Source organism: Lepisma saccharinum, chromosome 2 (assembly GCF_977018435.1).
Source record: "Lepisma saccharinum chromosome 2, izLepSacc3.1, whole genome shotgun sequence".
Lineage (NCBI taxonomy): Eukaryota > Metazoa > Arthropoda > Insecta > Zygentoma > Lepismatidae > Lepisma > Lepisma saccharinum.
The window spans coordinates 201331480-201346034 of NC_139230.1; the positions used below are offsets into that span (position 1 = coordinate 201331480).

The following is a 14555-nucleotide window of genomic DNA, read 5'->3' on the forward strand; positions in this document are numbered from 1 at the left end:
AATGTTTTATAACCCTGTTATTGTTACTAGCGCATATCCAAGGTGGGGATCAGGTGGCTCGAGCCCCATCAGGAAATTTTTCAGGTTACACTATTAAAAATTAGATTTTTATCTTCTTGAATAATGTGACTATAATTTTAGGAGAGAAATACTTATTAAGGCAAGACGGAGAATTTTCTATAACCCTGTTGTTGATAATATTGCACGTAAACTTTTCTTGCTCTTTGTCGTAGCGAACTTGAGCTCTATGTAGAGACTGTCAGCATTTGGAAGATGAACAACAAAGGTAGTTAACTCCACACGTAGGGCAATTCGTTGTAATTTCTAATATCTGGAAGACGCGAGAGGGAGTGTTCTTGAATAAGAGGAGTCGAACTACTGGAAATATTTATGAATCGTTTATCTGCGGAACATTCTAGAATATAATGAGGATATAAATATGCGTTCATTAGAACCATTCCTAAATAGATATTCTTTGACCGGATGGTTGATCCAATGAGAAAAATGGCGTTGTGCCTGACGTCATTTCCTTTTAAGTGTTCAATTCAAGGACTTGTAGATGATGTATTTGATCGCGTACAAGGCGCTTTACTTCAGTCTCCAATACAAAATGATAAAAACTTTTGGTGACTTGATTTTTAAAAAAATGTGTCCGAGATAACGAGTGGCGTTCCCAGGATTTTCGGAAGGGAGAGTGGTTACGCATACTATTTTTGGTGGTCAGTCCTCATTTTGCCATCTTTTCCTGTCTTTGACGTTCATTTTTTAAAGGAATACTGGGTCAAATGGGGCTATGGCCACCAACCCTCCCTTGTGCACGTCACTGGAGATAAATGAGTAAGCATTTAATCATATTGGGAGACGAAACATTAGATGTGTTGGGAAAGGAAGGGTTTTCATTGTGCATTAATTGTTTCACGATCCAGCTGTATTCTAGAAGACTTCCTTTGTTTCGTGCCGATGTCTGACAAGACTGCAGAAGCTGCGACAGACCATTTGAACACTTGCGATACTTACGCCTGAATATGAACAATTTGGTGGGTTTCTGCTTTTATAAGAGCTGCAAACATGGGAGGACAAGACATATTAGTTGTGTTCAGGTTCGAATCAGAGAGAAATATTCGAGAACTGTCTGTGTCCAGTTTGCAGGCCAGGCTCACAGTTTGAATCTCGCGTTGTCGAGTTGATTGTCCATCTCGTGCATGTGTAACAGCTTCGTAAAAACACTTTTGGTACACAGATGGTTTGATGTCTGATCAGAAGAAATGGACAAACACACATACTGAGATGGTTCCTGCACACAAAGTTAGAGCATGGAAACAGAGGAGTCAAGTGGTAAAAAATGTCCCGATTTCATGTTCAAAGTGTAAGAGGTTACATCCTGTTAACACCAAAACAGCGACAGTGTGCTCATAGCATTTTCTGGATGCCGATTACGAACGGAACTTAAAAGCAGAACTGCTGAGCATTACCTGTAGACTGCAGCTTTTTTTTAAAAAAACACTGTACCATGTTTAAATTTGCCTGGTTGTGTGGTGAATTGAAATGACATAATTGATCGAAGTGGATGTGCCAATAAACGTCAAATTCGAAAGTCAGCAGTGGAAAGACTTGAAGAGTTGTCTCCTTGCAAAATAATTTGCATGGCACATAATTCAGAGACTTTGAGTACTGGAAATATACCCAATATGCCCAATCTCCAACAAGATAGTGTATTGGAAACTCGGGAAAAGAAATTAAAATGTGCTGAAGAACAAATAAAGAAACTGCAGACACTACAGGATGAAAGTGCTAAAAAATCAACTTTTAGATTATGAAACATGAAGTTGTAATGTCTCGGACCCAGTGATTTATCCACCAACTTCGCCCTAACACCCCACACATTTTTTTTAAAAGCACAACTTTGTGGTTACTTTGGCTCTAAATATACCTTTTCACCCCATAAACAAGAACTACAGCACCTTAACAAGAACTTACACCACTCAAATAGAAAATTCTGAACAAACCTCTGCTCCACCTCCGAGCCAGCTTTCCCGCTTTTCATTACATGTAATTCTATTGATAGTTAACTTTCAGCGACACAGTTTACTAGATATAGTCTGCTCTATACATATACATTTACTTAACACACACACACGTCAGAACATTCATTCGATTTTTAAAATAAATTTATTTCCGTAGTCTTTTTGATGTCCCGTGGCTGACGTCATCCGTGAAGATTTACGAATGGTTCCGAACTTTTCCGAACGCCAGACTGCACCTCCCTGCCTTAAAGCAGCCTTAAATGCACATAACCAATTAAAAATCAAACTAATTTCTATGTGACTACAGTTATTTATATCTAGTGGAGGAAAAGTGTGCTCGTCTACTAGATCGCAGTTCATACCCAGGTACAAGAGTATAAATTAATTCAAAACTGCCATCATGAACACTGCTGCATGTAAACAATGGTATCTACAGTAGATACCACGTTTTATATGAAATAGAATGTACGTGGGCATGCACAGTTTTAGTCGCATTTTTAATTGCCAACCTCTTCATTCTTTCTCCTCATTCTTAGTCGGTGATACATATTCCGGGTCATTATGGGAATCATATACACTTTCTGAGACACGTTGCAATTCAGTAACAGCTGTTTCGCCGCCATCTTTGCTACTTACCATACTTTACATGAAACAACTGGTAGATACCATAACTTTCAACTCATCTATCTCTGTCATCTGTTGATGAAACAAAACACTTTGAGTACGATTAGACTCCAATTACTACACGTTGCACATTGTAACTCCAAAATGTCACTTACCATGTTTTACACCCGAGCCCTTAAATTGCATTTTCAATCCTGGTTTTTGAGTTTATCTAAAGAATTGGTCTTGATGAGTGAACAAGTGTTTTGACATAACCCCACAAGAAAGAATTCTATGGGCTAAGAGGGCCTCCATGATGGTACATTGGTAGCATCGTTGCCTTGTAATCAAGGGGTCTCAGGTTCGATACCCGGTGAAGGCACATAGTGGTTCGTATCCATCTTTAAACTGTAGGTTCAGTCCTGATTTGCCTTTCTGTGCATAAAATGGACTTAACAATTCTATCAATCAATCAAAATGGGCTAAGATCTGGCAAACGATGTGACCAAGCAATTGGTGTTCTGGTGATCCACTTGTCTCGGAAGAGATCATTTGAGCACTGTGACACATTCAAAGCATACAGTGGTTGGCTGATTCAGGATATTTTTTGGCATTAATTGAACCAGTTTCTTTAACAATTTTTATCCAGGTGTTGTTTATTGAGGTTTTATGAGGTGCATTATACATTCTTCTCAGAGCTGTTACCAACTTAAATTATGCCAGCTATAATGCACAGTTAACTTTTCGTCAATAGCTGCCATTTTTTAATCTCTCAAAGAGTCTGCAAAAATCTAGGTAGCACAATATCAAGGAAATTATTTCATTAAAATCTTTAAATGTTTGTGGACATCCCTTGTAGCATAGTGGTAACACTGTCTCCTCGTAATCAAAGGTCCCAGGTTTGATTTTCAGTCGAGGCATATTACACAGTGTTCAGATCTCTTTGAAATGTAGGTTCAGTACTAAGTAACCTATGAGAATAAATTGGACTTAAAGCACACTTTTACTGCATGGTTTGTACAGTTATGGACACTTCTGGGTTGTAATGATACCTTTGAAAGTTAATGGAGTTGCCACAACCCAGAAGTGTCTGTGACTATACATCTAAAGTTAGTATGACGCTGTACCTGCTTTTTCCAGTAGTTTTGTCTTTTATGAGGTCAGCAAACATGCTCTTTTAGAGCCTGATTGTCCTGGAAATAGTGCAAAATTCAAAGTGACGTTTTAGTTTGCACCAGTTTGTGTGAAAACCTGGATTTTCTGATTAAATATTCTGATGTAATTATTGAATATCTTAAATAAAATGCTTGGTAAACGTATGCGCATAACTAAAATAAAATACTTACACACCAATATTAATTAATATTTTGAAGAACTTTCAATTGTTAACCAATTTCAAGCATTATTGGTGTTAATATGTAACAGTGTTGGCAGTGGTATGGGTATCGGTTCAAAGTGGTATCAGCTTAGCCCTATTTAAAAGTGCACATGTTATTCATGGATCAAAGTACTGATATATAATGTATAGGCCCAAAAAGTGATATTCTATCAAGCTGATACAAAATTATGAATATTGCATGGAAGCCTGAACTGTTCATTCTCCTCCTTGTTCATGATTACAATGTTTGTTTTGCTGGAGAGAACTCGCGCACCAGAGTTGCAGCTATATGCTACCTATAAGCACAATTAATGCCATTCCGTTTTAAATAATGAGGAAACAAATGTTATCGGAGTAATGCTACTTTTGTGTAATTCCAATGGCGGTCCTCTTAGATAGCATAGTGGTAATGCTGATGCATTTTAATCAAGGGTACCCACTTAAGCCGCGTTTGTTACAACCTGTCGCGGTTCCCGCGCTAGTTGCTCCCTGGCTCTTCTCGGTGCTGGGGGAAGTCAAAGCCAGGCAGCCAATTAAAATACGCAACGTCGCAACAGCGTCTACGTAAGCGCCTCTCTTCTGGCTTCCATTCGCTCCTCGCAGCCAAGCAGACGATTTTTTCCTCGTTTCTCATTGGCACCCAAACTGTCGAGCGCTCCCTAGCGCGGGAAAGGGGACAGGTTGTAACAAACGCGGTATAGTGGTTTGGATCCCACTTTAAACTGTAGGTCCAGTCCTATTTAACCTACCTGTGCACTAAGTGGACTGAAACTTCAAAAATAAATAGGATGAATTATTTGTATCTAAAGATATCTGTTTGGCGGTTATGCCGAGATAGGTAATTTACTCTTGATAAGTAATAAATAATTAGGATGAATTGTGCTTTCAGGAAGTATGTAGCACAGCCGCTACTTCAATGTTTGAGTTCACATATTTAGTAGTTTACAGTACAGAAGAATATAAATTATATGTGAGAGCATATGAGCCCCAGATTTAATCCTCTGTGTGTGCAGTTCATTGTTTATATTTCCACAAAAAACTGATGTGACTTTTCAGGATAAAGTTTATTTTAAATCCCGAACTTGTGCTAATTACTCTTTGTTTGACCTGAAGTCAGATTGTAGAAGTTGGAAGAATAAAGCATAGAGCATTGCATGCCATATTCAAATATATTTTTATCTGTTAAAGGAAGTCTTTTTATTACCAGAGAAATGCTGTAACTTTTTTATGAATGTATTATATTGCATTCTACATGCCTGAAATAATTTTATTTTTCAATTATATTACAGACACGGCATTTGCGAGAAACAAAGACGATAACAAATGGTACTGTTTTGACGACAATAGTGTTACTAAAATCAGGGATGAAACCGTCGTGGTAAGTCATGTGAAACATTCCTAGTGCATAAGTAAAACTGTGTGCATGTACCTTTCATAAAGTAATTCCTTCATAATTATGTCAAGTAACTGCAAATGTTATGGAAAACTATACATAATACTTCTTTCTCCGGCATTAATTAAGATGTTAAATTAATATTTAGTATGGATATGTTTGCCAGATATCCTATTTTTGCAGAATTTTATTATATGACACAATTTGTCTTCATGTCCTGTGAAGTTTGTTATATAATGTTTTAATGTAGTATATATAATTCATATTTTAATATATATCTAATATTGTTGTGTGTTAGTGTATATTTTTACATCCCCATTCAATGCATGTCCTAGTTCGGCAATGGAGAAATATGACGTGAGTATGGGTGAGCTGATATTAACATTTAACTGATACTAATACAAGGTGGCTACTCACTGGGAATTCCAGAAATTCTGCATGAATTTTTCTCTGTAGACGTGAAAAATTGCAGCTTTAATCCAAGTCCCATTGAATTTAAACATATTTATAGGGGCCTCCCCGATGGTGCAGTGGTAGCGTCCTCGCCTTGTAATAAAGGGGTCCCGGGTTCAATACCCGGTGGAAGCACATAGTGGTTCGGATTCAACTTTAAAGTGTAGGTCCAGTCCCGATTAGCCTTACTGAGCATAAAGTGGACTTAAAACACCAAATCAACCGATCAATCAATTAAACATATTTATAGATGCTCTGAGGCAAGTTTTTCACAGTTAGCTTTTCTTTTTATCAAGAAGGAAAAGAAAGCTGTGTGGAAAATAATACAGAATTCTCTCCTTCCTTTTATTTTACTTAGATTACTCTGCAAAGGACACTAACAATCTGACAGATGGAAGATTATTTCAAGATAAGATATTTTGAAGTTGATTAGTTAAATTTGAGTTTGAAATTCTCATACAATTAACAATTTCTCATAGATTAGTATATCCCATAACATTTGTGACTTGTGTTTGTACATGGTTTTCAAGTCTTGAGTGTGTGGAATGGTAAATGTAAACTCTGCACTTTAAATTAAAAATTTTAAATCTTGTATATACCGTTTAATTGAAATTAATGAGAATTTTTGGGATACATTGGAATCACACACACACCCTTGATAATGTGAAAACATCTGCTTGTATGCTTGAATTTTTGGAAGGTTCACCTTCAAAACCAGGAATTATACGTGATTTTTATCATGGTCCTAGAGTGGCCACCCTGTAATAAAGTGCCAATATAAAATTAATCAATACCAATAACCAGTATTCTATATGAAATACACCCGAAGTTCCCATGTGGATGGTGTCAGGGGCCAACGAAGTTAATTGAAACTTTATAAGAAACTTGTGTATAAAAATATAGTAATTTGCTTCTGTATATTTAATAAAATTCTGTCTTTCATTCCCCAAAATGTGAACCAGTATTCCATTGATCCAATAGATAATGTTCTGTGAAGAAGCTGGATGATTCATTCAGCCTCCTAATTCATGCACATGACCAGGTGAAAAATATAATTTTGAAGTTCTTTACAAAACCATAATATATTACTCACGTGAAATATTGTATTTCCACGTTGCACAATTTAATGGATGTTTCCGATTAATTTCGAAGACACACTGTCTTCATTCACTAAGGGTATGGCGTCTGTAGCAGAGATGATACCGCATGTTAGCTATTTCCTTTGTAATGGAATTCTGCATGAATTTTCTTTACAAACTTGAAAAGTCCCTGCACATAGTAATCAGATCTTGTTAATGTAGATGGATGGAAAATTCAAGTGATGATGTATTCAAAGATTTATTAGTGCTTAAGTTGGTTGGGGGAAAGAACTACCCATGATCCTTGTATTGTCAACTTTTGAAATTAATGCAGTTTAAGTTGCAAATGTAATGGAAAATGTAATGCAATTTTCACTGCAAAAGGATAATAATTCTGAATTTGGAATACTATTCTAGTTAAACATTTTTTTTCTAAGTAAGTTGACATGATTGTGTGATATATTATTTCCTGAAGCTTAAATTATATACGAAGGTTCTGTATTCAAAATTGGGAAAAGAGAGATGCGGTAGTATATAAATACAGGGAAACTAGTACACACTTTTATCTGTGAAGCTGTTTTTTCTTTTTCGATTAATGTCAGTGGCCACTGCCACCATCCTCGTTGGAACGCACGCCAAGCAACAGTACAGCAAGCTCCAACGAGGATGGTGGCAGTGACCACTGAAGCTTCGGGGATAAAAGTGAGTACTAGTTTCTCTGTATTTATATACTACCGCGTCTCTCTTTTCCCAATTAAATTATATAATTGAGAAAGCATAACAATTATGCATTATTGCTTTTGGATACATTAGAAATGACTAAATACTTTATATTGTTGATGTGTACAAAATATTGTCAAAAGGGAAAGAACGTCTTTACATGTTTTTCATTTTTAGGCTTGAAATTTTAGAATTGTTTTCTTGGTCTTAGGGTAGGAAACCTGTTATATTCATAAAAACGTGCCCTACCTGCACATCTCCTAAATGTGCCTTCATGGCACGGTGCTATATGCACGGAGAACTTTACCTTTCCTTACAAAATGGCAGGATTTTGCACAAAGTTAAAAGATAAATAAGTATCAGATTACTTATTCACGAATATGCCTCTACGTAGATTTGTCAGCAAAAAATGCAGGCTCGACCAGGACTCGAACCCGGGTCTCTGGCATACCATGACATCAATATGCCTCTTTCATTTATGATAGTAATATCCTGTCCCTAATGTATTAATTTCTTTCAGATTAATAAGGTGTCAATAACATATCATAATTTTTCCTTTTCTTTTCAGTCCAATGCCGCATATGTCTTATTTTATATGAAGAGAGAAGACAGCAGCTGCAGTCCATCCGCGGTATCAAGTTCGTTTGCTCATGGTTCCCATGATGAAAACCTTTTAAGTGAAGATGAGATGGAACTTAACTAGCCTCTTGTTTCCCTAGTGATGTCAAAATATGCAATAGACATACTTCACCATCTCGTGCCTGTTGAAAGGTTTAAGAAAATTTTAAACTGGGCACAAGAGGTTTTGCCCTGCTCATTGGTTTGGAACATCGGGTAACCGAAAGTAAAATTGTTATTTAATACTCAGATCAAACTTTAAAATTCATTGTGCATTGAATAATTTGTTTTTTTGTTCTTAGTGAAACGTTATATTTTACTTCTGTGTTAAAGAGTTGTTTGATCATTCGTTTTTATGGGCTTCTTTGTGCATTTGATATCAGTGCTGTTGATGTGTATGGCCAGTGAGACAGTATTATTGTGGAAGAGTGATGGGAAATATGCCATCTTGGAACTGGTGAAAATCGATACAGTTTTTGATATTTAAAAAAAAAAAGTCCCAGAAAACAATCACACTTGAAGCACTGCCAAATAGTCATGCATGTACTGAATTCTCATTTTAAGTACCAGTGCAATGTTGTGATCGTTTAAATGATTGCATCGAATTCTTCATAACATAGCAGATGTGATGCGAAGGTTTACCAAAACTGCTATGTATCCTTTATTCACCTGTCATCTCTTGAATTTCTAACAAGATTATTGAAATTTGAATGTATTCTCTGGAGAAACTGTTTTGTGTTTGTGTTTTCAGCACTGTATTTTTATTGGCTTTGCATGTCAAGGAAGTGTAGCAAATTCGTAATTGCTTGACAGCAAGTTTTGAATAATGGTTGTAATTCCCAGTGAAAATATATAATAAGTAAAAGTAAGCAAAGTGTAATGTTGTGATTAAAACTTGCATTTCCAGTAGTTTTATCAAAAGTTGTGCATGTTTGTTACTAAATTTGGTCATTGAACTTTAATTTGAAAATTTGTTATTGGATGTGCAGTTGTATTTACTTTGTTTACTTTTACTTTGTCTAGACTGAAGCTTTCTGGGAACATTACAACTGACTTATTATAAGAGAGATAATTTATTTTTTTCTGTTTCTTTAAGTTTTGTTGAGATTTCGTTACAAGAATGTGTTCATTGGAAGAGTATTACTCGTTTTGTGATCAAATTGTTGGTATTCTTGTTGTGTTGATATGCAGTTGCTAAGCTAATTTTAATTCATTTTGACTTACCTCATTCGCTGAATACTTCCATTAGCAGTGACTGAAAATTTTGTGGTATTTTGAGGTTACTGTTTATGAAATTGTTCTTTTGGATGTCAAAATTAAAAATATTTGGTGCTATTGAATTAATGAGAAAACCATAACTAATTGTGTTCACAGAAGAATTTGCTACAATGAATTTTAAAATTTTTTGTCCTAATTATTTCTGCATTATAGCTTTCTGCTATGATTGAAGTTGCTGTGTGTTTGAGTGCATGTATGACTGCATACACTGTACACACTTACGCAATCTTGCACAAACCAAAGAAGGAAAATGGAAATAAATTTACAATATTTTGGAATTGTGATCCAAACTTTGTCCTAATCATTCTCTTTTCCTGTGTAAACAGTGTTGGAAAAATTAATAAAATTGAAACATTCTTGGAGATATGTTCTTTTTTAAAAACTTCCCAATTAATACTGTATAAATTCCAACTCTGATTTTTCTTACTGAGAAAATAAAAATGCCAGTGACTTTTGCATAGTCATTACCAAGGTACGGATTTATATGTAGTAAAAATGTGCTAAATATGTAAATCCATATTTAGTTATTTTCACCAAAATATGGAATATGGAATTAAGTATGGACTTAAAATTGTAAAAATTTACCTTTTTAATAATACAGTATGCTTATATTGAAATTGATTGTAAAACAACACAAAATGTGTTTTCATTATCTGTTTCCAAAACAATGATTAACAAAATTTTGTTGATGAAATTCACCCAATTCTTTCGGTCACACAGGAACATGTAGTTATTGCACGAATGTGGAGTATATGTTGAGAAATGTTCTGAAATATGGAAATAATATGTAAAAATAACTATAATATGTAAAATATGAGGCAAAACCTAATATATCTACAAATATGTAAAATAGAAACTGGATTTTTCGAGTCTACATGCCTTTATGTGCAAAGATAATACAAAATATGACTGATTTCAGCTTCAGACATAAATATGTATTTACATATAAATCCGTTCCCTGGTCATTACTCTACTTCTTGAAATAAGTAACATATTGGATGACTTAATAAATAACTTTCAGACGGTCTTCATTAGCAATGCTAATACTTTTATGTTTACATAGTTTAAGTTGGTTTTTGAATATTAAGGCTGAGCCTATACAAATGCTGATGTATCGATATTGGTATTGGAAAGTATCATGGTGTCTACTCACCTGGAATTCCTTGAATTCCATGAATTATTGTCTCCGGGAATTATGCGTGAATTCTACGTGCATTTTTCTCCATAGACATGAAAATTGCAACTTTTATTAATCCAAATTAATTCATACATTTACAAATGCCCCGAGGCAAGTTCAACACAGTTAAGCTTTTATTTTTATCGAGGAAGGAAACAGGAAGTTGCCTGAAATATAAAAAAGCATTTTTGTATAATTCCAGTAACATTTGTGACGTGCATTTGTAGATATTGAATATTTTAAATCTAATGTATATACCGTTTAATTGAATTGAATTAGAATTTTTGGATACATTGGAATCACACAGACCATTTATATTGTTAATTATTTTTGTGTAGGTATGTGTGTGGGTGGTAAGATTGAAATAGAGAAAACATCTGCTTGTACCCTTGAATTTTTGGAAAGTTGGCCTTGAAAACCAGGAATTATACTTGAATTTTATCATGGTCCTAGAGTGGCCACCCTGAGTATTGTTTGGATTTTATTTACCAATACATGCTGATACTTTTCCAGGATTTTGAAGAGTGGTTAGCACAGTACACTATGATGCAAGGGAACCTGGGTTTGAATCCTGTATTAGCCATAGATGTTCTTTGTGAGTGTCCCTTCATCAATTTCATCATATCATCACTCATCCTCATCTTTGTTATTAGCCAAAAGTGACAGAAAAGCAAAGTAATATAAACTAAATTAATCAGTTTTCCAGCATCCTGGTATTTCACGGGATCCACAAATATGCCATATGACATATGCAGTGGAACCCTGATTTTACATTCCTCGATTTTACATTTTCCCGCATTACACATTCTATCTTGATGGTCCCAACATAGCAAAATGTTATAAAATTTTCCTCGATTTTATATTTTGCCGCATTTTAAGTTTTTTCAGCTTGGTCCCCTAAAAAACATAAAATCGAGGTTCCACCATAACCATCCTGAAAATTGTGCAAAATTTGAAGTTCCCATTTATTTCATGCCAGTATTGTGTGAAAACTGTATTTTTTGTTTATGTAACATGTATTTTAATATTCTAATGTAGTTATTGAATAATTGGAAGCAAATCTCTGGTAAAGTTATGCTTATAATTGGAATGGTATACTCAGTCACTTATATTAATTAAAATTTGAACAACTTTAACAATTTTAAAGTATCGGTGTGGATGTAGGTTCAAAATGTTACTGGCTCCACCCTAATATATATCTAAAATATGTATTAGGTTGCTACTCCATATTTAGAGTAAAATTTAAATATTTTTGTGAGAGGCCTGTGAGGAAAATGTAAAATCTGAGAATGCATTCTAACATTATGTTACTTTGAGACTGGGAAGATAAGTTATTTGGTATATTATGCAGAGAAATGTAAACTCAGTTTCACTGTATATGAATGAACTGTAGGATTACTGTAAGTTCATTCAAATAATGTACAGTCAATGGCAAAAATAATGGTAGACCAAATTGTCCACCACCATTTTCATTACTTTTTTATTCTACATCCTGTGTTGTTTTATTTCTTTCACAATTAGGTGTACAATTCCACATCCTGGCAGAGTTGAAAGGACATAATTTCTTCCTAGATTGAATGTCCAGTGAGAGTATGCATTTTTTGTACACAAGAGTGGAAACCCAGTTAGCCTCTGTGGGTAAAGTGAACTATAAAAATGAATCTTTCTGGTCCATACATTGTATCTCAAGATATCAGTTTGGCAGTTGGGTATTGAGAGGTAGTCCATCCTAATCCAATTACAGTTCAATTTTCCATGCTGGATTTTTGGTCTTCATTGATTTCATCATGTGTACATGCTTGACGAAGCTACCAAACAGGTGGCGAAATCAATTTCGATCAAAAAACTGCACAGAAAAATGAACTGTATGTTAATTAGAATGTATTTGTTGACTATGGCAATGCCAATACATTGTATAGAACAGTGCGTGCACAGACCAACTTCATGCTTCCAGGATGCTACTATTTATTTATTATTATTATTTATTATTATTAAAGTAGGGATACAATTAAGCTTACATTTTTTTTACATTGATTCCGAACTACATAAACACCTTTTTGCCCTACATGAATTAATATACAGTTATGCTATTTGTTTATAAGTATACATAAAATGGAATATTATAAATTTATATAATTGAAAAATATAAGAAATAGACTAAAACAAACATTTTTTGCAGCTACGTATTATGAAGGAGGGAATGAGGTAGAATAGGCACAGTGTCAGTATTCATAGGTTAATGTCCTAATCTGTTGTTTAAATTTGGCCAAATTTCTCTCCTTTCTGCAATTTACAGGTAGTCGATTCCACGCTTTACTTGCCAGTGATGACTGGGATTTTGATCCGTATCTTGCCTTGTTACATTTTGATACTCGGATACTGTTGGTGTTGTTGGATCGCAGATTTGGATAATGTATCATACTAGATATCATTACTTTGTCCTGTAATAAGTGGTGGTGCTTGTTAATTGCCTGGTGAATTTTTAGTAGAAATGCATATTTTCGTCTGGATTCCAGCGTGGGTAATTAAAGTTCTTCTCTGCTTGCACGTGAGGTCGTGTGCGCTGTATTTCTTATGCTACGAATAGCCCAAATTTGCATTTTCTCTAGTTTCGTGGTGTTATTTCTATTAATCCCATAAAGTACAGAGGAACAGTATTCATGTAACGGCCTAATAAATGCTTTGTAGAATGCTAATTTGTGGGCAAGGTGAACATATTTGCAGACAAATTGAAACTGCTTGATTCTAGGCGCTGCACGTGAACACATTCTTTTTACATGTTGTGAAAAGGATAAACTTTTATCTAGGTGCATACCGAGATATTTTAGAGATTCACATGGTTTTATATTGAAATTTCCTATTTTAATATTGTCAATTAGCATATTGTTATTATTTTCACTGGATAGTATTAATACTTGTGTCTTAGACTCGTTCACTTTCAACATGTTAGATTGATACCACTCAAGAACTTCGGGCATATTTTCCTAAATATTTGCAATTACTTTTTCTAATTTGCTTGACGTGCAGTACAGGAGACAGTCATCTGCGTACAAATATAATTCAAACCCAAATTCCCTGTCTGCGATGTCATTCACAAACATGTTAAACAGTTTAGGACCTAGAATAGATCCCTGTGGTACACCGAAAGATACATTTAAACTGTTTGAAATCGGGTTGCCTACTTTTGTGTCGATACTCCTATTCCATAAATAACTTTCGATCCAGTTGCATGCAAGGGCAGAGAAATTGCTGATGTAATTTCTGTATTAATAAATTTGGTTGAACACTGTCGAATGCTTTACTGATGTCTAGAGAAATAATGCCAATGTATTGCTTTCCTTTATAATCTAATATATTTCTCCAGTTATGTATCAGTTCATGCACGAGTAATTCTGTCAAGCAATTTTTTCTAAAAGCAAACTGTCTTATCTGTCAGTAGATTGTTAGAATGTAAGTATTGTTCTAATTGCTTGTCTATTACCTTTTCAAGAATCCTGCTTAATGAGGAAGTTATTGATATGGGGCGATAATTATTTACTTGCGTCGGGGAAATACAGGTGTGACCCTTGCGTGTTTCCAAGTGTTAGGAAAGATTCCGCTTTTTAAGGATGAATTAATTATATCTGTGAGAGGTTCAACAATCCATGGGGCGAGTAGATATATTATGCGATTACTTATTTCATAGAAATCTGGACCTTTTCTGAGGTTAAGTTTTTGAAGAATTTTCATAACGTCATCACTTGAGACGGGCTTAAAACTGAAGCTGGTTTGTTGATATTTAGCGTCTTTTTCATTTTGCTTGTTACTTTCATTTTTCTTCACCCTTAAATTG

The 14555-nt window shown here is 34.8% G+C and overlaps 1 protein-coding gene across 1 annotated transcript in view; it reads left to right on the forward strand.

The window, feature by feature from the left end:
* The window catches only part of LOC145984264 (ubiquitin carboxyl-terminal hydrolase 15-like), a 126633-nt gene extending 116725 nt beyond the window's left edge, over positions 1–9908 (forward strand). Inside the window, exons 16-17 of the mRNA XM_083117874.1 lie at positions 5295–5383; positions 8219–9908. Coding sequence (XP_082974000.1) covers positions 5295–5383; positions 8219–8353 — 224 coding nt within the window. The 3' untranslated portion in view covers positions 8354–9908. The remainder of the gene's footprint in view (positions 1–5294; positions 5384–8218) is intronic.
* Positions 9909–14555: the final 4647 nt, after the last annotated feature.